This window comes from Oncorhynchus kisutch, linkage group LG8 (assembly GCF_002021735.2).
Source record: "Oncorhynchus kisutch isolate 150728-3 linkage group LG8, Okis_V2, whole genome shotgun sequence".
NCBI lineage: Eukaryota > Metazoa > Chordata > Actinopteri > Salmoniformes > Salmonidae > Oncorhynchus > Oncorhynchus kisutch.
In genome coordinates this window covers 25,411,621-25,438,968 of record NC_034181.2, presented here as the reverse complement: position 1 = coordinate 25,438,968, position 27,348 = coordinate 25,411,621, and the positions used below count along the sequence as shown (strand labels likewise).

The 27,348-nt window shown below is 44.1% G+C and overlaps 1 protein-coding gene across 3 annotated transcripts in view; it reads left to right on the top strand.

Annotated features, from left to right (window-relative positions):
• LOC109896018 (phosphatidylinositol 4-phosphate 5-kinase type-1 beta-like) overlaps positions 1 to 27,348 on the top strand; it is a 90,713-nt gene that overhangs the window by 38,536 nt on the left and 24,829 nt on the right. For 2 of the 3 annotated variants that reach the window (XM_020490204.2, XM_031829922.1), the window contains 6 exons: positions 3,448 to 3,548; positions 7,822 to 7,890; positions 8,865 to 8,995; positions 14,155 to 14,272; positions 17,297 to 17,449; positions 17,731 to 18,027. In XM_020490204.2, coding sequence (XP_020345793.2) covers positions 7,822 to 7,890; positions 8,865 to 8,995; positions 14,155 to 14,272; positions 17,297 to 17,449; positions 17,731 to 18,027 — 768 coding nt within the window. In that variant the 5' untranslated portion in view covers positions 3,448 to 3,548. The remainder of the gene's footprint in view (positions 1 to 3,447; positions 3,549 to 7,821; positions 7,891 to 8,864; positions 8,996 to 14,154; positions 14,273 to 17,296; positions 17,450 to 17,730; positions 18,028 to 27,348) is intronic. The other variant, XM_031829924.1, reaches the window with a different exon arrangement.

The following is a 27,348-nucleotide window of genomic DNA, read 5'->3' as shown; positions in this document are numbered from 1 at the left end:
ATCGCTCAGTAACATACTCATGTCCCAAAAGTATTTAACTGCAGGGCCCTCCCACATCATTGGGGCGGCGGGGTAGCCTAGTGGTTAGAGTGTTGGACTAGTAACCGAAAGGTTGCAAGTTCAAATCCCCGAGTTGACAAGGTACAAATCTGTCGTTCTGCCCCTGAACAGGCCCTCCCACTGTTCCTAGGCCGTCATTGAAAATAAGAATTTGTTCTTAACTGACTTGCCTAGTTAAAAAAAATACAAATTTTAAAAGTATGAAGGGAGTTGGGGCCAATTGTATTATGAAAAGTTTCTTTAGCGTTAAATACAGTCTGTAAATGTATAAATTGATGGTTCGGATTACGGGATGCCAATGTAATATTTTTCCATATTCTGTTCCAGTTAAAGCGTCGTTCAGATTCACTTAGATCTGTGGATACATTTTTTTTTATTGGCTAGCTCAGAATATTAACTTTCCAAAAGTAGTTTATATATTTTGGACATCAGTCCTTTTGGGAGCCCAGATAATTTATTTATAAATCCCATCATTGGATGGTTCGGTAGTGGGGTTTCCAAATGGACTCCATAGGCCAACATAGCTGACCTAAATTGTAAATATAGAAAAAAGGTAATATGAATGTCTATCAATCCTTGTACTGTTTCTAAACCATTACTCTCAATCGGCAAGGTGTACGGATTCCACATTTGGACCATGAGGTGATGCAAAAGACCAGATCGTATTATTTATTTTTTTACCGCTTTTTCTTTCCAATTGGTAGTTAGTCTCATCACTGCAACTCCTGTACTGACTCAGGAGAGGTGAAGCTCTTGCGTCCTCCGAAACACAACCCAACCAAGCCACGCTGCTTCTTGACACAATGCCCACTTAACCCGGAAGCCAGCCACACCAATGTGTCGGAGGAAACGCCGTACACCTGGCGACTGTGTCAGCATGCACTGCGCCCGGCCCACCACAGGAGTCGCTAGTGCAAGGACATCCCTGCCGGCCAAACCCTCCCCTAACCCGGACAGCACTGGGCCAATTGTGCGCTGCCTCATGTGTCTCCCGGTCGCGGCCAACTGCGACAGAGCCTGGACTCGAACCCAGAATCTCTACTGACACAGCTAGCACTGCAATGCAGTGCCTTAGACCACTGCACCACTCTGGAGGCCTATCGCAAGGCATTGTTGTGAAATATTGGAGTATGGGCATGGGAGGGTTTGAGATTGTCTAGATAAAGTAAGATATCTTTGGCATATAATGAGATGACGTGACCCGTAGAATTGAAAGACTATTTAGCAGGTAAAATGTATATGCTCTGAAAAAATGTCACACACTTCAATCTTTTTATTGTTGGGATTATGTCAAGTGCAGCAAAAATATGTTTAGTTTTGTTTTCAGTTGTATATCAGAACAACCAGTAATTGGAAAAACCAGTAGCTGCATACTTTTTTGCCTTTAGCCCCTTTTCACACTAACTTGCGAACACTCAACATTATTTTCATGAGAGTACTTGAACACACTTTCTTTCAAAATCCCATCCCTAATATATCTTTCCTATAATTGTTTTAAGGCATCCTCACAGATATCTACTAGCAGGGGTTGGAATTGAAATGATCTTTTGTTCTGAACAGAACCACCATTTCTTTTTCCGTTCCACTGTTCTGACCAGCAAAATAAAGTTCTGAACCGGTTCGAACCCTAAAAAAGTACTGGTTTATATTGTTCCTTTCTGATCCTTTTTTAACTTGTGAAATCAACCATTTTTACATGTATCTCATTAAATTACTTCAGCAATCAGTACGGATAGAGTAGGCAAGGTAGTTGTTTACATGAGTGATGGACAGACAAGTGTAGCCTATGATGCAATACGACTGAAATTTTGCGGGTGGGGGAGAGGGCGAGAGAGGTTTGAGGAGGAAGTGTAAAGTGCTGGACATCTTGTTATGACATGCATTATCTGAATTAGGTCCACAGAATTATACCTAGGGGGAGTGGATTCTATGAATGATCTTTGAATGTTCTTTTGAGCTAGCAAGCTTGCAACGTCAGTACAGTAGCCTATGCTTTGGAGGGAGAGGGGCAGGTATTCTAAACACACACCGGCAAAGATTTTCAGCTGGGAAGCAGGCAGCCACTGGAATACATTTCAGTGTAGTGACAGAGTCAGGGCTTTGCATGGGTGCTTTGTTGCATTTTTGTGTGGGACTCGAAAAAATTGCTCTAACTTAAAGCATAAATAAATGCTTTAAAAAAAAAGTTTCTGTTCCGGAAGAGTATGGAACACAACATTTTGAACATAAATACAATGGTTCATTGGATCAGTCTAAAAGTTTGCACATACACTGCTACCATCTAGTGGCCAAAATCTCAATTGCGCCTGGGCTGGAATACTATATTATGTCTTTTCTCTTGCATTTCAAAGATGATGGTACAAAAAAACACATGCTTTTTTTTTCTTTGTATAACTTTTTTCCAGATCTAATGTTTTATATTTTCCTACATTCCTTTCAAATGGTATCAAGAATATGCATATCCTTGTTTCAGGTCCTGAGCTACTGGCACTTAGATTTGGATATGTCAGTTTAGGTGCACATTTGAGGGGAAATAAGGGTGGATCCTTAAGAGGTTTTAAACAAGACTCACTTTACACTTGCTGACATGTTCACATTAGGCACACACACTCTGATGGTGTGGCTGACTGGTGAATAAGAGCTTCTTTGTGCTGCAGGTCTGACTGTGTGTTGGCCCTGCCTGGGGCACCATTATTTCTCATACAGTACACTCTGAGGGTCTGCAGACTGTCTCTGTGTTTTACGAGGAGTCATTTATCCAGCACAGTTAGTGCAGCAGGCATGGCTGCTCACATCCCTTCTCTACCCCCACAGCAGAGCTCCTCTTTGTGGGAAAAAAGGGGAGGTGTTAGTGATGTTATGGAGGTTTGACTGATGTTATGACTGCAGCATCATATCTTGTTATGGCTGTGTGTGGAGGGTGATTTGTGGAGTGACTGACAGCAGGGAGACCATTGTTTCTCTGCTCCTGAACAACAGCAGGGAGCCAGTAGGGCTGGGGAGGAAACACACCATGCAAACTCACTAATAAATGCACTGAAAGACCCTATTGTCTAGCCGTCTCAAAGAATGGATAATTGTCTCCAGAATTGTTCATCATTTCGGGTTTTGAAATAGATTAAATCCATTTGTTAACTGGTGGAGAAAAAAAAAAATTATGAATGTTTTCATAGGCCACTTGAAAAACAATTCCAATAACGAAACAGGCATATCTGCCGGAATGTCCCTGTTAATGAAAAAATATTTGCTGGTGGACATTTTTCCAAGTTTCTATTGAAAAATGAAAGAGGAGCAGCTTAATATTGAAGCGGAGGGCATTCTTCTACTGTTCTTTCACTCTGTAATGATAGTAATGTAATGGAGTATTTTCTCTATTTCCTCTTCCAGAGGGTCTCTGTGGATTGAAATACCCCCATGACTCAGGGCCTGATGACTAAGAGATGTGGTCGTGATCATTATTCCACTGGCAGAGCTTTTCACTAAGCAAGGTGGGCTCCTTATACCTGCTTCACACTGACACTCCTATCTGCAGGGTCCTATTGATCAACATAACGACCAGATATTGTAGATACACTGTGTTAGCTTTACATCTTCACATTAAGGCAACCTCTTAAGAATTAAGCTTTAAGGAACAATTCAGCATGACTGAATGTATAGCATACTGTAGGTCCAAAAAAACAGATTTTCACCAAGGTTTCATGATGCTTGTATCTGAGATTGTTCTATACATCAGTTGGTGTCACTATAAACTTCGATATGAGGTCCTAAACTTAACATGAAAGTGCACCCTTGTAGCGGTGTGGGCTAATACAGTCAAAATGTTTGGGTAAGTTGAGCCAATGGCAAGTTGAGCAAATTTTTTCTTCCCAGGCATAATGCAAAGCGTTATCGCTGGGATATGAAGTATCAACCAGGCCTGGCCTATGTTAAAGTACAAAGTATTTGTTAGGTGTTAAGCCTGTGTTTAAAATATGATTCAAATGATTAAAAGACAAAAAACTGAATTGTGTTTGGGAAATAAAGATAGACATGGTTTTAAAAAGGTAGTGGAAATATTTAATTCAGTGCAGAATTTTGTTTGTCGGCGGCTTAACTTACCCCATACCTGACTGGCCTGCACAGAGCCCTGACCTCAACCCCATCGAACACCTTTGGGATGAATTGGAACGCCGACTGTGAGTCAGGCCTAATCGCCCAACATCCATGCCCAACCTCACTAATGCTCTTGTGACTGAATGGAAGCAAGTCACCGCAGCAATGTTCAAACATCTAGTGGAAAGCCTGAGTGGTGTGGAGGCTGTTCTAGCAACAAAGGGGGGACCAACTTCATATTAATGTCCATGATTTTGGAATGAGATGTTCGACGAGGATGTAGTGTAACTCATCCAAATGGCTTTGACTTCTCAAAAACAGTATAAAGCTAACACAATATAATGCTCCGTCACTTTATTAATTTAGCCACTTACTTAGATAACTAGCAAGTTAAACTTAGAGGTCACGTTAACGCAGAATTCATGCAGGAAAAAAATATTTGTATAATAAACTTGCCATTGGCTCAATGCATAATAAAAACCTTTTCTGCGTTTTGTAAACTCAGATCTAAAATGCTAATTATTGTCATTTTGTGCTTCAGTTGCACTTCTCCACTCAGATGAGAATTCAGGAATGGACATTCTATCATGTATCGGCAGGCAGAGTTCTGACTGTGTAGCTACTTTTTCTGGTACTTTTCTCGGTGTGGCCACTAAATTGCAAGATTACCTTTACACAAAACATTAGAAAATGAAGCTGGCTACATTCTTTTTATGATAAACATTGGAAATATGATGGCCATGGATCGTTTTTGGAAAAAAGACCATGCTTTTTAATCGTAAACTCATTTTCGTGTGTGGCTGCCAGCCAAATAGCGTTGCACTTATGTTGTCATCTGATAACAATGAAGCTATTTTCTGCTGAATGTGTTGCACTAATATATTTTATGTGAAAAAAAACTATAGTTGCACGTCCCTAATCACTGTATTGAAGCAAAAAAATACTTGACATTCAATATAAAACACGACCCCTGTCAATACACAGCTGTAATCACCTGCTCTTTCTTTCTCCATTTATGTCATTTACAAACAAACACGTGACTGTTCTGGGGAACTACAGTACTGTAGTTCCCCAGAACAGTCACGTGTTTGTTTGTAAATAATGCTTCATAATGTAAAATTATGTGACGGGTGAAATGAAGAACGTGATCTGCTTCATATTATGATTTGCACAAGTTGACTGCAGGTACAGTTGAAGTAGGAAGTTTACGTACACTTAGTTTGGAGTCATTAAAACTTGTTTTTCAACCACTCCACAAATTTCTAGTTTACAAACTATAGTTTTGGCAAGTCGGTTAGGACATCTCCTTTTGTGCATGTCACAAGTAATTTTTCCAACAATTGTTTACAGACAGATTATTTCACTTATAATTCACTGTATCACAATTCCAGTGGGTCAGAAGTTTACATACACTAAGTTGACTGTACCTTTAAACAGCTTGGAAAATTCCAGAAAATGATGTCATGGCTTTAGAAGATTCTGATAGGCTATGACATCATTTGAGTCAATTTGAGGTGTACCTGTGAATGCATTTCAAGGCCTACCTTCAAACTCGGCGCCTCTTTGCTTGACATCATGAGAAAATCTAAAGAAATCAGCCAAGACCTCCGAAAAAATTGTAAACCTCCACAAGTCTGGTTCATCCTTGGGAGCAATTTCCAAATGCCTGAAGGTACCACGTTCATCTGTACAAACAATAGTACACAAGTATAAACACCATGGGACCACGCAGCTGTCATACCGCTCAGGAAGAAGATGCGTTCTGTCTCCTAGAGATGAATGTACTTGGGTGCAAAAAGTGCAAATCAATCCCAGATCAACAGCAAAGGACCTTGTGAAGATGCTGGAGGAAACGGGTACAAAAGTATCTATATCCACAGTAAAACGATGTCCTATATCGACATAACCTGAAAGGCCGCTTAGCAAGGAAGAAGCCACTGCTCCAAAACCGCCATAGAAAAGCAAGACTACAGTTTGCAACTGCAAATGGGGACAAAGATCGTACTTTTTGGAGAAATGTCCTCTGGTCTGATGAAACAAAAATAGAACTGTTTGGCCAAAATGACCATCGTTATGTTTGGAGGAAAAGGGGGAGGCTTGCAAGCCGAAGAACACCATACCAACTGTGAAGCACAGGGGTGGCAGCATCATGTTGTGGGGGTGCTTTGCTGCAGGAGGGACTGGTGCACTTCACAAAATGGCATCATGAGGGAGGAAAATTATGTGGATATATTGAAGCAACATCTCATGACATCAGTCAGGAAGTAGGTCGCAAATGGGTCTTCCAAATGGACAATGACCCCAAGCATACTTCCAAAGTTGTGGCAAAATGGCTTAAGGACAACAAAGTCAAGGTATCGGAGGGGCCATCACAAAGCCCTGAACTCAGTCCTATAGAAAATGTGTAAGGCAGAGCTGAAAAAGCGTGTGCGAGCAAGGAGGCCTACAAACCAGACTCCGTTACACCAACTCTGTCAGTATCAATGGGCCAAAATTCACCCAATGTTACGCCCTGACCATAGAGAGCCTTTTTTTCTCTATTTTGGTTAGGTCGGGGTGTGACTAGTGTGGGTAATCTAAGTTGTTTTATTTATATGTTGGCCTGGTATGGTTCCCAATCAGAGGCAGCTGTTTAGCATTGTCTCTGATTGGGGATCATATTTAGGCAGCCATTTTCCCCACTGTTTTTTTGTGGGATCCTGTTTATGTGTAGTTGCCTGTGAGCACTCCATAGCTTCACATTTCGTTTGCTTTTTTTTCAATTGTTTTTTTCAATTTCAAAAGATGTGGAACCCATATCACGCTACGCCTTGGTTCGAATGTTATTTCGACGATCGTGACACCCAACTTATTGTGGGAAGCTTGTGGAAGGCTACCCTAAACGTTTGACCCAAGTTAAACAATGAAAAGGCAATGCTACCAAATACTAATTGAGTGTATGTAAACTTCTGACCCACTGGGAATGTGATGAAAGCTGAAATAAATGATTCTCTCTACTATTATTCTGACATTTCACATTCTTAAAATAAAGTGGTGATCCTAACTGACCTAAAACTGGGAATTCTTACTAGGATTAAATGTCAGGAATTGAGAAAAACTGAGTATAAATGGATTTGGCTAAGGTGTATGTAAACTTCCAACTGTATTTACTTCAAAAGTAGCTACTTATATTATTGTTTTATTTTTTGAAAAACTTGAAATAAATATTTTTGACGGTATTGAAAAACCATCCCGTGGCTATTTGCAAATACCCCCGTATATAGGGTATACCGCCCAAGCCTAGTAATTGCTCAACTCTTCACTATATGCTTTTTGAACCCGGCACCCGACGACATTTTGTCACTACAAACGTTTGAGTTTAGCCAATTTCTCCTTAGATTAAAAACGCGTGCGTCATCAATCTACATGGTTCTATTAGTCAAAGTAAAACTTGAAGGCCTCTGTGTTCATCTAGTCTGGATTGAGAAAAAACGGTTGTGGAAAAAACTGTCTTTGTGAGCGGTGTCTTGAGTTAACATTATGCAATAATCCAAGATGAATTTATTCATACTCAGTCAGTGAGAATTGACTGTATTCCTGTACCACTGACTTAGCACCTGAAAATACTGTTTATTTCATACTAATCTTGTGACCAGTGAGTTTCTTCATCTTCTGCTCTCCTCTCATCAGATGTCAACGACCACAGAAAATGGAGTGGGAGGGTATCGGAACACAAGCGGAGAGAAAACATACAAGAAGGTAAGTTTCGTCCTGCCACACTTCCTCACTGCTCTCTCTGGCAGGATTTGTTTGGCCTTTTATGAGAACCATGAAGGGAGGTTTCACAGTGAGTGTTGTTGGAATGAATTCCCATTCATCGCTAGGATGAAGTCCAAGAAGCTTTCACTTTTGAAGTCCCTTTAATGTCCTGCTTCTACACAGTTGGTACATGATGTCCTGACCTTTCAGAAGTAGCATGCCTGGGAAGCTCACAGTCCATTTGCTGCTTTACTGTATTTTCATTTGGATTAGACATCAATGGTGGTGATGGGATTTTGGCGCACACAATGTAACAGGGCTTATTGCAAAAAGTGCAGGCTATTTGAAACATGTAGGTAATTTATTTGATATTTTCAGAACTATTGAAGCCACCATAATTTGCAAATAAATTAATAAAAATCCTAGAATGTGATTTTCAGGATTTTTTTTCTCATTTTGTCTGTCATAGTTGAAGTGTACCTATGATGAAAATTACAGGCCTCTCTCATCTTTTTAAGTGGGAGAACTTGCACAATTGGTGGCTGACTAAATACTTTTTTTGCCCCACTGTATGTAACAGTGTAATTTGTAAAAATAACCAACCATCTTGGCATCAGCTGGCTTTCAATGTCATTACTGTCACGTGCTTGTTTCAGAGAATCTGACATTGTTTTCTGACTGTATTGTATATTCCTGAACGCCCATCTTACATTTGCCTCCTTTACAAGACATGCCTCTAAAAGAGTTCTCAGTACAGTATCTCTAGGGAATTTGCTACCTTCTTGCTCTTTGGAGTTTATGCCTAGTTTGCATTCCTTTTTAGCACTGTGAAAAAAATCTTTGTAAAAAGCACCATACAAATAAACATGTAATTGATAAATGTATTGGTTGATTGCTTGATTGATTTGTTGATTGATTTGTTGATTGATTGATTTATGTGTTGATTGGTGTGTTTGGTTGTCTCTCACCCTCAGACCACGTCGTCGGCCCTAAAGGGGGCCATCCAGTTGGGCATCGGCTACACGGTGGGAAACTTGACATCCAAACCTGACAGAGATGTTCTCATGCAGGACTTCTACGTTGTGGAGAGTGTCTTCCTGCCCAGGTGAGGAGCAGGGACATTACTGATGATGATAGTGATGCTACAGATGTAGAATCTTAATTTGATCACCTTGTTGCAGGAGAACTTCACAGCAATGCAGGAAATATAAAACTAGAAGTGTATTTGAGGTTTTAAAAGGCTTCTGAAGTTTATAAATTCCACTTTGTTTGAAGATGTAATCTGGAGGCAGGTTTTCTATACAACAGCCTTCTGTGTGTTCTCTTTTCGACCCCCTCCGCGTATATGGAATCAAACGCAGAAATGTTATCATTCTCCTTAGCTATCATACTCTGCTTCCACCGGGTATTCCACTGGTTTCAAAACTCGGTCCTCCAGAAAGTGGAGAGCATTAGCAACTCTTTTGCAGTTGTGATATCTTCCCAAAAAGCTGTCTTAGAAAGTATTACCAACACACACTGAGCAGCTCTTATAGACAGAAGCATGCTACATGGCAGACCAATCCGAACTCATCTCTCGACATGTCCAGCCCATCCATTATCTCAGCCAATCATGGCTAGAGGGAAGGTTCCTGTCTTTCTGTGGCTAAACCAACTTGGCTCATAATTCAAATGTTGTATTCATATTTGCAGATGGCGTACAAGTTTGTTATTAAGGCACATGAAAGTTCACATGTTCCAGAAGGCATTTCTGCCAAAAAATGTGTGAAGTAGTGACATGCGACACAATCCTAGTTTCCAGAAACGAGTCACATATGTTGTATTTACGTACGCTTTCACACAAAAACATGCTTTACATCCTGAGTAGATGAACCATAATGATAGGTCCATTAGAAACACTACAACCTATTTGTGGGTGCTGCAGTGAAGTGACTCATTGCCTTTCTGTAGTGAGCCTGTGAGTGAAAAGAGGAACTTAGGTTGAGCTCAATCTGTCTGCTAGCTGAAATAGGATAGCTTCATGTCTGGATCACTTCATGAGACAAGAGGGAGGAGGCGTTCTCCTTAAACAGTATTGATGCACGGAGAGAGATGGATTCCCAGGGTTCATATCCCAAAGAATAGAAAAAGGCATCTATCATTTAACATGAGAATGAATCAGCTAGTTGAAGTCCTGGTGTGCGAACCCAGTCTCTCTAGTGGATTGAATACCCAATACCCTGGGAATCCACATACTGTGTCTCTTAATGCCAGAGTGCAAAATGTACTGCGTGCCATACAATCCTCTATCTTAATAATTACATCATCAGCTTAAAGAAACACTATCTAACCCAGCACACACCTAGGAATTCTCACGCATGAACACGTACACACACACACACACACACATGCATCCAAACACACGCAAGCACACAAACGCGCACAAGCACACACACAGCGTGTAAGAGATGATACCATTAGTGCCATCAGACCACGTCACTGTTTGAATAAGCTTCTCGTTTATGTCTCACACATTTTGCTCAAAATCTAGAGCAGGGGTGTCAAACTCATTTTGCCCGGGGGCCACATTTGGTTTTCCATGAGGTCCGGAGTGCCACACTGAAAATGTGTCATTATTTAATCTTTGTCAAGATGTGCATAGAAATAGTCCTCTATCCATCGTTTTTGGAATTTTAGATGCTCCCGGACTGTCTAGCTTTCATTTCGGCGATTATTAGCGCGCTGGACACAGTCAATATGCTGTATGAATTTAAGTCCATAAAAATGTCTACACAGTTTCCATTTGTTTTTAGTCATTTTAAAGTATACTGATTTAGGTTACCCCGCGGGCCATATGTTTGACACTCCTGATCTAGAGAATCTGTTCCTGAACAAAATGCTAAAAAATTCAACAAACCCCTTCCCAAATGAAAAACAGTAAATCAACAAAGAATTTCAACCTCTTGATTGACTAGCCTCTCCCTTCCAAGCCTTGCGGAGACTTGGACTAGGAAATGCTTTCTGTGTGTCACTTTCCAAATGGCACATCAGGACATGCAAATTTTGTCCTTCAATAGAAACTATATTCAAACATGCTGTCAGTTTATACTCACAGACTGAGTTTCACCATCATTATGCTAATTTCAATATACACTGAGTATACCAAATATTAGGAACACTTTCCTAAAATTGAGTTTCACCCCATGTTGACTCCAATGCTTCCCACAGTTGTGTCAAGTTGGCTGGATGTCCTTTGGGGGGTGGACCATTCTTGATACACACAGGAAACTGTTGAGCGTGAAAAACGCAGCAGCGTTGCAGTTCTTGACAATCTTCTGCACCTGGCACCTACTACCATACCTTGTTCAAAGATACTTCAATATTTTGTCTTGCCCATTCACCCTCTGAATGGCACCCATCTACACAATCTGTCTCGAGGCTTAAAAATCCTTCTTTAATCTGTCTTCTCCCCTTCATCTACACTGATTGAAGTGGATTTAACAAGTGACATCAATAAGGGATCATAGCTTTCACCTGGATTCACCTGGTCAGTCTATATTATGGAAAGAGCAGGTGTCCTTAATGTTTTGTATACTCTGTGTATGTACTGCAGGGCAACGTAAAGGACTCTACTAGACCCAGGTGCAATAGCTACCCCAGAATGTTGAAATGAACGAGTTTTGCCAAACGTACAGAGAGCGTGTAATATTTTGTCTTCATGGGCATCTTTTGACTGAGAGGGCAGGTGACAATAGCAACACTGGAGAGGCCATGTGTTTTAACCCACGCTAGAAGAGACAACAGACTCTCCAGGGAGGAAAAACAAACTGAACCAGTGGAGGAAGGTTAAGCTATGATGTGACGACAGGCAACGTAACTACATGCATACAGTAACAGGACAGCCCTAGTTATTGACTCAATCTTTTTCTCTCTTTCCCTCCCCCTCTATCGCTCTCTCTCTCCACTGAGAGATACATGACTGAGTGAGCGACAGAGAGCGCTCAGAGGTGGTCCTCCTCCACTTCCCTCATCTCCAGGGGTTCCCTTCACTCTACTTGTTTTATTTCATTTTATTTAACTAGGCAAGTCAGTTACGAACAAATTATTATTTACAATGATGGCCTACCCCGTCCAAACCCTAACCTGGACGACGTTGGGCCAATTATGCGCCGCCCTATGGGACTCTCAATCACGGCCTGTTGTGATACAGCCTGGATTCGAACCAGTGTCTGTAGTGATGCCTCTAGCACTGAGATGCAGTGCCTTAGACCGCTGCGACACTCGGGAGCCCCAGGCTGATTTTGGATGCCTGTATTTCTCAGACATTTTCTGACTCTCACATTGTTTATCTGGTGTAACTTGTCTAGTCGTATTTTCTCTAAAAGTACGCTATGAAAGACACTGTCATAGCTGTGTGCAGTTCTCCTTAGTCTAAATGGTTCTAATATGAGGCCTTGCACTCACAGCAGGCAGCACATGGCTCTGTGCAGCTGGAGGTAATTCTCCTTGCTGCCCACACACACTACATGAGCAGTGTGATTTCATTCAGGAGGAGGCTGATAATCACAACTATTGTGTTACACAGCAGAGCCAGGTTGTAGCTTATCCTTTATCTTGGCCTGGTCGCAGTTGTAAATGAGAACTTGTTTTCAACTAGCCTACCTGGTTAAATAAAGGTGAAATAAAAAATATATTTTTAAAAATCCTGTTGCTGAGTGAAAGCACTGTGGTACGGCTCAACATCTTAGCCGAGTCCAAAAACATGGTTTCAAAAGCAGCTTGGTGTTGAGATTCTCTGGAAAACACAGCCTTGTTGACCCACTGTTAATGGATTTAGGGGAGTTGTTATTCTCTAAAAGATTTCTAGGAGCATCTGGAGCTAAGCTAATCACCCAGCAGACCCCCTGTGTTCTGTTCCACCTGGCACAGCTACAGGCTCATGTTAAACTGGGTCAGTCTTTATGTGAGCCATGCCAGTATCTCATATAGTAGAGAGAGGAAGAAAGGAAAACAGAAATGTTTCTTATGTAGTCTCTCTCTCTTTCATTGGACACAGAGCTCATATCATCATAGTGCTAGTCTATTGTATTGTGTTGTAAGGTGTTGTATTGTGTTGTGTTGAAAGGTGTTGTAAGATGTTATATTGTAAGGTGTTGTATTGTGTTGTAAGGTATTGTGTTGTGTTGTAAGGTGTTGTATTGTGTTTTATGGTGTGGTGTTGTACGGTGTTTTGTGTTGCTGTAAGGTGTTATGGTGTGGTGTTGTACGGTGTTTTGTGTTTCTGTAAGGTGTTATGGTGTGGTGTTGTAAGGTGTTTTATGGTGCTGTAAGGTGTTATGGTGTGGTATTGTGTTGTATGGTGGTGTGTTGCAAAGTGTTGTTTTGTTGTGTGGTGTTTTATTGTGTTGTAAGGTGTTTTATGGTGTTGTATTATGTTTTATGGTGTGGTGTTGTATTGTGTTTTGTGGTGTTGTAAGGTGTTATGGTGTGGTATTGTGTTGCAAGGTGTTGTTTTGTTGTGTGGTGTTGTTGTGTGGCGTTTTATTGTGTTGTGTTGTGTGTTGTACAGTGTTTTATGGTGTTGTAATGTGTTTTATGGTGTTGTATTGTGTTTTATGGTGTGGTATTGTGTTGTAAGATGGTGTGGTGTTGTATTGTGTTGTAATGTGTTTTATGGTGTGGTATTGTGTTGTAAGATGGTGTGGTGTTGTATTGTGTTGTAATGTGTTTTATGGTGTTGTAAGATGGTGTGGTGTTGTATTGTGTTTTATGGTGTGGTATTGTGTTGTATGGTGTTGCGTTGTAAGGTGTTTTATGGTATTGTGTGGTGTGGTTTTGTGTTGTGAGGTGTTTTATGGTGTTGTATGAGTATTGTTTAGGGTAATCAGAGCTGTTCTCGCTCTCCAGGCTCTGACCTCTAAACAGGGCTGTGTGCCACTGGAATACCAGTTCATCTGGCTTGCGATCATGGGTTACTGTATTAATGTCAATACACACAGAGGTGTGTTGCATTACTTCATGCCTCGCTGAATGGAACTGACCGGGCTGAATGCTCTGATTGTGTTCTAGTTATAGCCCCCCCCCCCCATTTTTGCTGAGACTGTGATATGCTTGTTTGCAAAATATCAGTCTAGATCAGTAATAGTGATAGTTTTCTACATTTGTGAACTGATCAGCTGAGATTTCTTTGTAAGGCTTTGTCCAAACTTACTTGCTTGTGTTTGTGAGGATATTCTAACTAACTGTTCTGTGTCTATGTTGTCTGGTTGGTCTTGTTTCCATCAGTGAAGGGAGCAACCTGACACCGGCGCACCACTACCCAGACTTCCGCTTCAAAACCTACGCCCCGCTGGCCTTCCGCTACTTCAGAGAGCTCTTCGGGATCAAACCAGATGACTACCTGGTAGGTCTAAGCACTGCACCTGATCGAGACACATCCCATAGGTTAGAGTTCATCCTACCTATCATGTACAGTAGCTTTCTACAATAAATTCATTGGGATCAGTGGTGACTAAAGTGTATTTTACAGGTATACATTTTAGTAATTTATCAGACACTTTTATCCAGAGCGACTTACCGGAGCAATTACAGTTAAGTGCCTTGCTCAAGGGCACATCAACAGATTTTTTTCACCTAGTCAGCTCGGGGATTCGAACCAGCGACCTGTTGAGCTTGTGATGAAATTTTATACATGTGCTTTTCTTATAACTCATTTATGTGTTCTATTCATGTGCTATTCTATAAACCAATTTCTGTGTTCATGCAAGTGGCTGACTTTAACGAATCCTCACTATCAGCAGCTGTAATTTATCAGTATGCCCAGACCTTGTTTTGAGAACGAAATATATCTCAGTTTCAAGGTCTCAGCTTAGAGAGAAGAAGCCTTGTGAGGTGTTGGTCTGTCACATGTTATGAACTAGTATTGGTCAATGATATGAATGAAACAAAATGGTAGTGATGAATGAATTGTGCTAAATCATACAAATATAACTTGTCTGTGTATAGCCATATATAAGACAACTGCTGGGACTGCCCCAGCAGAGCTCCTGACAGACATTTACTATGGTGCATTAAGTTTGTTGGAATCTCCCAGCGCGCTGACAAATAAAGAATGATTCAATTAAGATTGACTTTGAGTGTCCCTGTGTAAGAAGTTCCACATCAAGCTCTTAACCGCTAGTCTACCTGCCACCCTGTGAGAGCAGTGGTTTTACCCTGTTCTACGTGTCCAGCTGTGGTGGTGGTGATTGGGGTTGGGCTGGGTATAAGATAATGGTCATGCTAATTAAGCATGCTCTCATTATGACAGGTTTAATTGTATCCCCTGCACATTGAAATGAAATGAGGCTGTAATTTCCCAGAGGGTGTGCGTGTATCAGGAGTTAACCCCGTGCTGACCGATCCAACTCAGGAGGCATGTCAGAGAGAGAGGCCCTTCAGGTCAAAGTCATTACCACTCTCTAGTATTCTGCTGTCATTATCACTGGAATAGGTGGCGCAGAGGATAATACACCATAGAGTTTCAATATGCAGCACTACCATACAGTATATATACATATATCATACTGTATGCAGGAGCAGGCCCGGCTATTCACTGCATGATCTGTTATCTATATATTATTCCACTCACACATTACTTATCATTTGAAATGATTTTCTACAATTTTTTTTCTATTATGCCCATAGCTTGAGGTTTTGGATGAACACTCTTTACGTCAAGGCTGTTGCAGCCAGCCTCACCACAGCTCTTATGAATGCCTTGCCACGCTCTGCATTTATGATCTGTAATCATTGCTAGCAGACAAAAGGCTACACGACAGGCAAAGAAAGAGTGAAAGCCAGAGAGGGGCAGATTGGAAGTGGGTGAGAGAATGAAGGGTGACGCAAACACGGTCTTAATGTGTGTCCTTTTATTGATTATGCATTTATTCAGAGACCGGAGCAACAAATCAGCTTAATTAAGACACACACACACACACACTAACCCCCAGGCTCCTGAATACAAATGCAGATAAATTGCGGATGTGTTTGTGCTGTGGGCTCAACGTGATTGCAGACTGCCATTAGTCTGTGGAGAACCCCATGCCTTCTCTCTCTCTCTCTCTCTCTCTCTCTCTCCTTCTATCCATCCATCCATCAGAATACACAGTGCTGTTTCCCTTTTACTGCACTTATCATTAAAAGTTAGTGTTTAATGGACACAGCACTACTGCCTTTCCTCACTGACTTCCCCTATTCCTTTGATTTCCACATAGAAGGGGTTCTGTTAGACTAAGGCTTTTCTGTTCATAAGGAGAACAACACAAAATATGTTCTTGGAACGGTTGTTGTATGTGGGCTCTATTGCCATAGGCTCATCTCATGTAAACTGAACTGGAAATGTTCTTGTGTGTACAGACATGGGCTTTGTTTGTGAAGGTACAACTGATAAACACACACACATGCTGGTGGAAACAATACATTCACCCCTGAGGCTTATTGCTGGCCTTACGTGGGGGTGTGTGTGTGTGTGTGTGAGGTTGTGGGGTTGGGTGTGTGTGTGTGGGGGGGGGGTGTGAAGTAGGGGTGTGTGTGTGTGTGTGTGAAGTAGGGGTGTGTGTGTGTGTGTGTGAAGTAGGGGTGGGTGTGTGTGTGTGTGTGTGTGTGTGTGTGAAGTAGGGGTGTGTGTGTGTGTGTGAAGTAGGGGTGTGTGTGTGTGTGTGTGTGTGTGTGTGTGTGAAGTAGGGGTGTGTGTGTGTGTGTGTGTGAAGTAGGGGTGTGTGCGTGTGAAGTAGGGGTGTGTGTGTGTGTGTGTGAAGTAGGGGTGTGTGTGTGAAGTAGGGGTGTGTGTGTGTGAAGAAGGGGTGTGTGTGTGTGTGTGAAGTAGGGGTGTGTGTGTGTGTGTGTGAAGAAGGGGTGTGTGAGGTAAGGGGGAGGGTGTGCGTGCGTGGGTGAGTGTTAATGAAATACCGTGCTAGAAAAGCCACGCAAGCATCTTTGAATGAATGAAACAGTATGTTTGCGTTCCAGACCACACCAGTTGGAATTACAACTTGTTATTTTTTAACCACACAATAAACAACGGACGGTGTGTTAGGTGTTTGTCCATGGTATAAGTTGTGTTTTGTAAATCAGGCGAGAACCTTGTTTTCGTGAGGACGTTTCCCAGGATTAGGCAGCTCGTTCAATGACCACAGGACTTGATTGAGGCAGCACAAACAGATCTGCGACTAGGTTATGGTGTACAGGCATACTGTACCTCACCAGTTGTATTGTTTTGTTGTTTTTACAGACATATTAAACCAGTTATGTTGTGTTGTTTTTACAGACATATTAAACCAGTTATGTTGTGTTGTTTTTACAGACATATTAAACCAGTTATGTTGTGTTGTTGTTTTTACAGGCATATTACACCAGATATATTATGTGTTGTTGTTTTTCTCCTCAGTACTCTATCTGTAATGAGCCTCTGATTGAGCTGTCCAATCCCGGGGCCAGCGGCTCTCTGTTCTACCTGACCAGCGATGACGAGTTCATAATCAAAACCGTCCAGCACAAAGAGGCAGAGTTTCTCCAGAAATTACTCCCAGGTTACTACATGGTGAGTAACTTACCCAATCTGGTCTGCGTTCCCTATACTGTGCACTACTTTTGACCAGGGCCCATAGTGCACTACTTTTAAACAGAGCCCTATGTAAGATTTAGGGTTCAATTTAGGTTGCAAACCTAGTCTCAGGCCTTTTAAACAGTGGAATAATACTGAGGTTTAAGGTTTGGGATTAATGGTTAACTGAGTATTCCGAGCTATATGAACTCTAACCAATCCAGAACCTTAATAATCTACTAACTGCAATCCACCTCTCTCCCCACATCCACACACAGAACCTGAACCAGAACCCACGCACGCTGTTGCCTAAGTTCTACGGTCTATACTGCATCCAGTCTGGAGGCGTCAACATCCGGCTGGTGGTGATGAACAACGTGCTGCCGCGCTCTGTCAAGATGAACTACAAGTACGATCTGAAGGGCTCCACCTACAAGAGACGTGCCTCCAGGAAGGAGAGGGAGAAGGCCTGTCCCGTCTACAAGGACTTGGACTTCCAGGACATGCATGAAGGGCTCTACTTTGACGCTGACACCTACAATGCGCTGATGAAGACCCTACAGAGAGACTGCCTGGTAGGTGTAGACTGGGAGAGGTGTGTGTATGTCTGTCCGTCTGTCTGTCGGCTCAAACTCTGACTGTGTGGTAGGGCCTGGCGAAGCTGTGCTACAACACTGTCTTGAGTACCAAGAAAAGCAGATTATACAGCTGGTTTGAATGTTATGTCATTTCAACTTGCTGAGTCATCCCAGTATTGCAACGCATCTCAGCAAACACATGGCAGGAGCAATTTAACAAAACAAAGCAGATTCCTCACATTCTTTCAGTATTGTATTCAGATTATGGAGAGTCGTTCTGGCTTTTCCAGTCATGCTAGAATTAGAAACTAGAAGTACTATCAGATGAGAAGGCTCAGTTTACAGCACTATCTGTACGCTCATCTCTACAGTCTGCTGTTTTCATTCCCAAACTCTGGACTTAAATGGCCAAACTCCTCGTGATGTCATCCCTTGGACATTGGGTCAGATGCCAGAAGTAGGAAAGGGCACAGATTGTATTTGTAGTTGGACTCCCTCTGTCTCTGGGAAATCAGCAACCTCTCCCATTCAAACAGGATACTCTGCACTCAGTACACACGCTCAAATAGTATACACTGCATACACGTACACACACGCATATATACTAATGCAAGTATGCACGCACGTGCGCCACACCCACACACACTCGCTCTCCACTCTTCCACTTCATACTCTGCTACATTGTATACAAGCCTAGAACAGTGTGTGTGATTGTAGGGTTGGACAGAGTGTTTTGAGAAAGGGAACTGTGTGTTGCTGCAGTGTTTGGCACTGGGACTGTGTGTTTCCACTGTGGGTTCATTGGGAGCTCTGAGCTCTGTTCAGTTCCATGACAGCTCTCCAAACACTGAGTGTGATGAAGAAATGTTCCCAGCAGCGTGAGAGCGAGAAAGTAAGGGAGCGCACCAGCCTAAAGATAGGAGTCCAAACTGAGGCTGCATTCCTGTCTATTTCAGAGCAATAGCCACCAGATTAGCTCTAATCTAGTGAAGTAGTGGGATCCGAGCTATTGTTCAACAGAAAGAGAACACCACAACTCTGCTCTGAGCAAGGAGCTACTTTGCCACACCTAAAATGTACATAGAACAAACAGGACCACAACAAGTCAAGCTGGAGATCTATAGGCCTAAAGCACTACTATGCTGTACACTGTGTACAGAACATTAAGAACACCTGCCTTTTCCATGACACAGACTGACCAGGTGAATCCAGGTGAAAGCTATGATCCCTTATTGATGTCACCTGTTAAATCCACTTAAATCAGTGTAGATGAAGGGGAGGAGACAGGTTAAATAAGGATTTTTAAGCCTTGAGACAATTGAGACATGGATTGTGTATGTGTGCCATTCAGAGGCTGAAATGGGAAATTCATAAAATGTAAGTGCCTTTTGAACAGGGTATGGTAGTAGGTGCCAGGCGCACCGGTTTGTGTCAAGAACTGCAACGCTGCTGGGTTTTTCATGCTCAAATGTTTCCCATGTGTATCGAGAATGGTCCACCACCCAAAGGACATCCAGCCAACGTGACACAACTGTGGGAAACATTGTAGTCAACATGGGGCCAGCATCCCTGTGGAACGCTTCCCGGAAAAGGGGGGGGGGGGGGGGGGGGGACTCAATATTAGGATGGTGTTCCTAATGTTTGGTATACTCAGTGTATATCTGTCTTATCTCCCTCTGTTGTCATTGTGCTCTGCTCAGACCTACACTACCTGTTTGTGAATAGATAATTGGTTGATTGATTGAAAACACGTAATCAATCATAATGTGGACTGTCACAGATCATATGGTGAATAGTCTTATTCAGCTATTATTATACAGTATAGTTCTTACATAACCCTATGTACTGTACATAACCCTGGCCGCCTTGGCTAGCTCTGAAGGGATGAAGGGATATATCTCATGTGGGAGAAGAATGGAGTTGCCCCTAGGCACTGATCTAAGGTCAGTTTAGTATTTTCAACAGTTAAGTTATAGTTAGTATATGTGGAGGGTTAGCTTATCCTAGATCTGTGCCCCTAAGGACAACTTTAAACCAGAGGCTGTTAGGCCTGTGTTGTAACAGTGTGGGTGTTGTCCCTGACAGAGAGAGCATGGTAGTGTCTGTCTGTCTCTGTCTCTGTCTGACGGCACAGGGTGCTTCACTCGGTCTCCAACCAGGATGTAGACATCAGGAAGTAGACCAGGAACAGGAAGGAAGACACACTTCCTGTTTAAGGTATCCAACCTTTGAAAACTTGGAAATGTTATAGCCTACGATGTGATTGTCAAGGACATTTGTTTTACTCCCCCATAACAATGTCATGGCTTCTGTGAACCAGGTTTTTACCACTTTCATTGTATTGGAGACTGAGCTGTTTTTCAACAGCAAACGAGAAGTGGTGACTTAATGAATGGAGTTAGTCTGCATGAGTAGCACGGTGTTGTGGGTATATATAGGCCTGTTTGGTAACAGGCTGTCCTGTGTGTTTCTGATGACTCTGCTTTGGGACACCGCCTGGAGTCACGCCTCGATGGATTTGGCTGCTATAGCTGGCTGATTCATCTCCTCTGCTCTCCTTGTGTTTGTTAACTAAACTCACACACTCCTCAATGTTGACTTTCTATTAGCTCAGAATGGTGGGGAAAGGATAACAGTGGTTCACAGATAGGGCTGTGATGGTCATGGAATTTTGGGTGATGGTAATGGGCCGGCCAAATGACCGTGGTCACTGTAATAACCGTTTCATGATGGTCTTCATCCGTAACCGTTGGTTACACAGTTATTCAGTAATTGTGCCAGCCCTATTCACAGACACTCTAAGATGACCTCTTGTTTGAAGTCTTTTAGAGGACCTCTGTCTCTCTGTCCCTCCCCATCTCTCTTCTCTCACTTCCTTTGTACTTCAAAGTATAAAGGGAACAGTGTTTCATGCAGGTCATTAATGTGCCAGGCTCAGGTTTTATAATGACTGTTTGTTTGTGTCTGTCTGGGGTGGGGGGCTGTGTCTGGGGGGGGCTGGAGCACGGTGTCTTTGACGTCATGATTCTGACACAATGTTTGTTTTTGAAATGTCTCCTTGTGTAAATGTCTTCCTCTTTTGTCTTTTGTTTAGTAGGGAGTGTTGTTAAGAGACAAAAATACATTCTGTAACTGTAACCCAGAACAGAAGTTCAGACTTCTTAAAATGTTTAATGCCAGTGAGCTGTGTGTACGTCTGAGCAGTGGTTGTACTGTAAGTGACTGGACTGTAGCTAGTTTGTTATTGTCACGGCTTCCTGCCTTCCCCTCCTAAGCAGTAAGCAAAGCGCCCCCTAAGCAGAATCTCTGTCCGTTTCCATGAGTAAGCAGTAAAACCCTAGCCACAGAGCCTGCTGCAACACCGAAAAACAGGAGAGTGGGATCGAGAGGGACGTGACAGACATGGGTGAGGGGGGGAAGGAGATTCAGCCAAGGTATGGAGGGGAGGTAAGGGGTGAGATGAGAGAGGGGGACCAGGAAGTGTCTGCTGCTGAATGTGGGTCACTGAGGGAAATGTAGAATAGTATGTTTTTCCTTCCTCTCCTCTCTCCATCTCACAACAAACTAAGAACATTAATAAACCATGCCCAGTCCTATGACTGGAGTGGCATTTAACTTGATGTCTGAAAAGGTTTTTGTCTGGGAATGCCCCTATAAATTTGAGACGGAAACAAACACGTATGCTCACATGCACACACACACACAGCGCCACACACACACACACACACACACACACACACACAGCGCCACACACACACACACACACAGCTCCACACACACACACAGCGCCAAAGGGGCCGGATTAATGCAGGGGCTGAAGCTTCTGAGCTTCAGCCCGGATAATAAGGAAATATAAACTGTATATAATAAACTGTATAATAACTGCATAATGTGACTGGTCAATTGTGTGAGTCATGGGCTAGGCCCAAGAGGCAATGTTCAAAATACAACAGAGAGCATCATTTAGCGACAGAGGATCAATAGTTTATAAAAAATAACTGTGGATTAAGTTTTATCACAAGAACATTTGGGGATCTGCCAAAATAAACGAAACACCAACATAAAGTGTCTTAGTGATTTCTTAATCCTGCCCTGCACAAACACACAGAATGTTTGGGATTTGTTTTCTTCTCATTATTGTTATAGAACTCGTGGCGGGTCATGTTGTCCCCCTCTCCTCCTGCCATGTCATGTGGTCCTGTCTCCTCCTACCATGTCATGTTGTTCCCCTCTCCTCCTGCCATGTCATGTTGTCCCCCTCTCCTCCTGCCATGTCATGTTGTCCTGTCTCCTCCTGCCATGTCATGTGGTCCCCATCTCCTCCTGCCATGTCATGTTGTTCCCCTCTCCTCCTGCCATGTCATGTTGTCCCCCTCTCCTCCTGCCATGTCATGTGGTCCCCTCTCCTCCTGCCATGTCATGTTGTCCCCCTCTCCTCCTGCCATGTCATGTGGTCCCCTCTCCTCCTGCCATGTCATGTGGTCCCCTCTCCTCCTGCCATGTCATGTTGTCCTGTCTCCTCCTGCCATGTCATATTGTCCTGTCTCCTCCTACCATGTCATATTGTCCTGTCTCCTCCTACCATGTCATATAGTCCTGTCTCCTCCTACCATGCCATGTCATGTCCCCCTCTCCTCCTGCCATGTCATGTCCCCCTCTCCTCCTGCCATGTCATGTTGTCCCCCTCTCCTCCTGCCATGTCATGTTGTCCCCCTCTCCTCCTGCCATGTCATGTTGTCCCCTCTCCTCCTGCCATGTCATGTTGTCCCCGTCTCCTCCTACCATGTCATTTTGTCCCCCTCTTCTCCTGCCATGTCATGTGGTCCTGTCTCCTCCTACCATGTCATGTTGTCCCCCTCTCCTCCTGCCATGTCATGTTGTCCTGTCTCCTCCTGCCATGTCATGTTGTCCCCCTCTCCTCCTGCCATGTCATGTTGTTCCCCTCTCCTCCTGCCATGTCATGTTGTCCCCGTCTCCTCCTGCCATGTCATGTTGTCCCCCTCTCCTCCTGCCATGTCATGTTGTCCCCCTCTCCTCCTGCCATGTCATGTTGTTCCCCTCTCCTCCTGCCATGTCATGTTGTCCTGTCTCCTCCTGCCATGTCATGTTGTCCCCCTCTCCTCCTGCCATGTCATGTTGTCCACCTCTCCTCCTGCCATGTCATATTGTCCTGTCTCCTCCTACCATGTCATATAGTCCTGTCTCTTCCTACCATGTCATGTTGTCCTGTCTCCTCCTGCCATGTCATGTCCCCCTCTCCTCCTGCCATGTCATGTTGTCCCCCTCTCCTCCTGCCATGTCATGTTGTCCCAGTCTCCTCCTACCATGTCATGTTGTCCCCCTCTCCTCCTGCCATGTCATGTGGTCCTGTCTCCTCCTGCCATGTCATGTGGTCCTGTCTCCTCCTGTCATGTTGTTCCCCTCTCCTCCTGCCATGTCATGTTGTCCCCCTCTCCTCCTGCCATGTCATGTTGTCCCCCTCTCCTCCTGCCATGTCATGTTGTTCCCCTCTTCTCCTTCCATGTCATGTGGTCCTGTCTCCTCCTGCCATGTCTTGTGGTCCTGTCTCCTCCTGTCATGTTGTTCCCCTCTCCTCCTGCCATGTCATGTTGTCCCCCTCTCCTCCTGCCATGTCATGTTGTCCTGTCTCCTCCTGCCATGTCATGTTGTCCCCCTCTCCTCCTGCCATGTCATGTTGTCCCCCTATCCTCCTGCCATGTCATGTTGTCCTGTCTCCTCCTGCCATGTCATGTTGTCCCCCTCTCCTCCTGCCATGTCATGTTGTTCCCGTCTCCTCCTGCCATGTCATGTTGTTCCCCTCTCTTCCTGCCATGTCATGTTGTCCCCCTCTCCTCCTGCCATGTCATGTTGTCCCCCTCTCCTCCTGCCATGTCATGTTGTCCCCCTCTCCTCCTACCATGTCATGTTGTCCTGTCTCCTCCTACCATGTCATGTTGTCCTGTCTCCTCCTACCATGTCATGTTTTCCCCCTTTCCTCCTGCCATGTCATGTTGTCCCCCTCTCCTCCTACCATGTCATGTTGTCCTGTCTCCTCCTGCCATGTCATGTTGTTCCCCTCTCCTCCTGCCATGTCATGTTGTCCCCCTCTCCTCCTGCCATGTCATGTTGTCCCCCTCTCCTCCTGCCATGTCATGTTGTCCCCCTCTCCTCCTGCCATGTCATGTGGTCCCCTCTCCTCCTGCCATGTCATGTTGTCCTGTCTCCTCCTGCCATGTCATATTGTCCTGTCTCCTCCTACCATGTCATATAGTCCTGTCTCCTCCTGCCATGTCATGTCCCCCTCTCCTCCTGCCATGTCATGTTGTCCCCCTCTCCTCCTGCCATGTCATGTTGTCCCCCTCTCCTCCTGCCATGTCATGTTGTCCCCCTCTCCTCCTGCCATGTCATGTTGTCCTGTCTCCTCCTACCATGTCATGTTGTCCCCCTCTCCTCCTGCCATGTCATGTGTTCCTGTCTCCTCCTACCATGTCATGTTGTCCCCCTCTCCTCCTGCCATGTCATGTGGTCCTGTCTCCTCCTGCCATGTCATGTTGTCCCCCTCTCCTCCTGCCATGTCATGTGGTCCCCGTCTCCTCCTGCCATGTCATGTTGTCCCCCTCTCCTCCTGCCATGTCATGTTGTCCCCCTCTCCTCCTGCCATGTCATGTTGTCCCCCTCTCCTCCTGCCATGTCAGGTTGTCCCCCTCTCCTCCTGCCATGTCATGTTGTCCCCCTCTCCTCCTGCCATGTCATGTTGTCCTGTCTCCTCCTACCATGTCATGTTGTCCCCCTCTCCTCCTGCCATGTCATGTGGTCCTGTCTCCTCCTGCCATGTCATGTGGTCCCCCTCTCCTCCTGCCATGTCATGTTGTCCCCCTCTCCTCCTGCCATGTCATATTGTCCTGTCCCCTCCTACCATGTCATATAGTCCTGTCTCCTCCTACCATGTCATGTTGTCCTGTCTCCTCCTGCCATGTCATGTCCCCCTCTCCTCCTGCCATGTCATGTTGTCCCCCTCTCCTCCTGCCATGTCATGTTGTCCCAGTCTCCTCCTACCATGTCATGTTGTCCCCCTCTCCTCCTGCCATGTCATGTGGTCCTGTCTCCTCCTGTCATGTTGTTCCCCTCTCCTCCTGCCATGTCATGTTGTTCCCCTCTCTTCCTGCCATGTCATGTTGTCCTGTCTCCTCCTGCCATGTCATGTTGTCCCCCTCTCCTCCTGCCATGTCATGTTGTCCCCCTCTCCTCCTGCCATGTCATGTTGTTCCCCTCTCCTCCTGCCATGTCATGTTGTCCTGTCTCCTCCTGCCATGTCATGTTGTCCCCCTCTCCTCCTGCCATGTCATGTTGGTCCCGTCTCCTCCTGCCATGTCATGTTGTTCCCCTCTCCTCCTGCCATGTCATGTTGTCCCCCTCTCCTCCTGCCATGTCATGTTGTCCCCCTCTCCTCCTGCCATGTCATGTTGTCCCCCTCTCCTCCTGCCATGTCATGTTGTCCCCCTCTCCTCCTGCCATGTCATGTGGTCCCCCTCTCCTCCTGCCATGTCATGTTGTCCTGTCTCCTCCTACCATGTCATGTTGTCCCCCTCTCCTCCTACCATGTCATGTGGTCCTGTCTCCTCCTGCCATGTCATGTTGTCCTGTCTCCTCCTGCCATGTCATGTTGTCCCCCTCTCCTCCTGCCATGTCATGTTGTCCCCCTCTCCTCCTGCCATGTCATGTTGTCCCCCTCTCCTCCTGCCATGTCATGTTGTCCTGTCTCCTCCTGCCATGTCATGTTGTCCTGTCTCCTCCTGCCAAGTCATGTGGTCCTGTCTCCTCCTGCCATGTCATGTTGTCCCCCTCTCCTCCTGCCATGTCATGTTGTCCTGTCTCCTCCTGCCATGTCATGTTGTCCTGTCATGTGATGTTGTCCCCCTCTCCTCCTGCCATGTCATGTTGTCCCCCTCTCCTCCTGCCATGTCATGTTGTCCCCGTCTCCTCCTGCCAGGTCATGTTGTCCGCCTCTCCTCCTGCCATGTCATGTGATTCTGTCATTCCTTTGGAAGATGACGGGGACAACAATGCCCTCTCTCACAAAGCCAAACAAAGCCAAACCACGGCAGATCTCAAATGACACCCTATTCCCCATGCAGTGCTACAGCTGGATCTAGCCACTACACCTAACATAAAAACATATGGAATGGAGACATTCCATCAAATGTCAATGTAAAAGCTGAGAATTGTAATTATTTTAAGGACACTCCTGACCTCTAACAACCAACTAGAATCTAAAACTGACCTTACCTTAACCAAACCCTAATCATAACCTGATTTTTACCAATTCTGAAATTAAATATCGGTTTGCAGGTCAGGCGTGTCCTTATAGCCTTTTCCGGGCAGGTTGGTGTGTGGCTCTATTCAAAATGGTTGCCTTTGAATAGGACGGGGGAGTCAAGAGGAAGGGATGCAAATCAGAGACATGGAAAAGACCAAGCTTGAACAAGAGCACAAGTGTTTATACAGAATGTTTGTGTGTATGTGTGGCTGGTGTGCGCGTGTCTGTATGATTGTTCATGGTTTGCATTCGTCTTAAAAGGACACTACAGAACTAATTAACCATGATTAAACCACCAACAATAAAACACGAATAAAGACGCATTTACCATGGGGATATCCTGGAAATGGCTGTTCTATAATGTTATTGTGGGTGTGCTCAGTCATGGTGCAATGGATTCTAGTTATAGATACATCAGTGGTATAACATATCTAAAGACCATCTGTTCAACTATATCCATCCTACTGTCCACTCTTAGTAAGGGTGTGTTTGTGTTACAGTCTTTATTATCAAAGATCCTCATTCTGGACATATTAGTTCACATTTCTTAGATTATGTTTCAAAAGGCAAATGAGCTGGTTCTGTTGTGGTCCTTTTACTCAGCCTGTTTTCTACTAGCCAGTTCCATATAACGGATAATGATGACTGAGTCCGTTATGGCAAGTTTGGAAGTTCCCGATGTTGGAAATACTGTTTACGGAATCCAACTGAGAGCAGATTCTAGGAATTACCATGACAATCAGTGCTATTCTTGGATGTTTCGGGGATTGGTACAATAATGCTTAGAATAAGACAATTCCCGTGGTCCAATGATGGAAAATCAGGCAAAATACATTAGCAATTTTTTGGATGCTGATTCGATAATCCTATTATGGCAGAAGGGACTATAAAAAGGATGACTTTCCACATATCATATCACAATTGCCTATTTATCTTTGGTCACACAGAAATATGGGTCACACTTCAATAACCCAGATGATAAAAAAACACTCTTTTTGTTT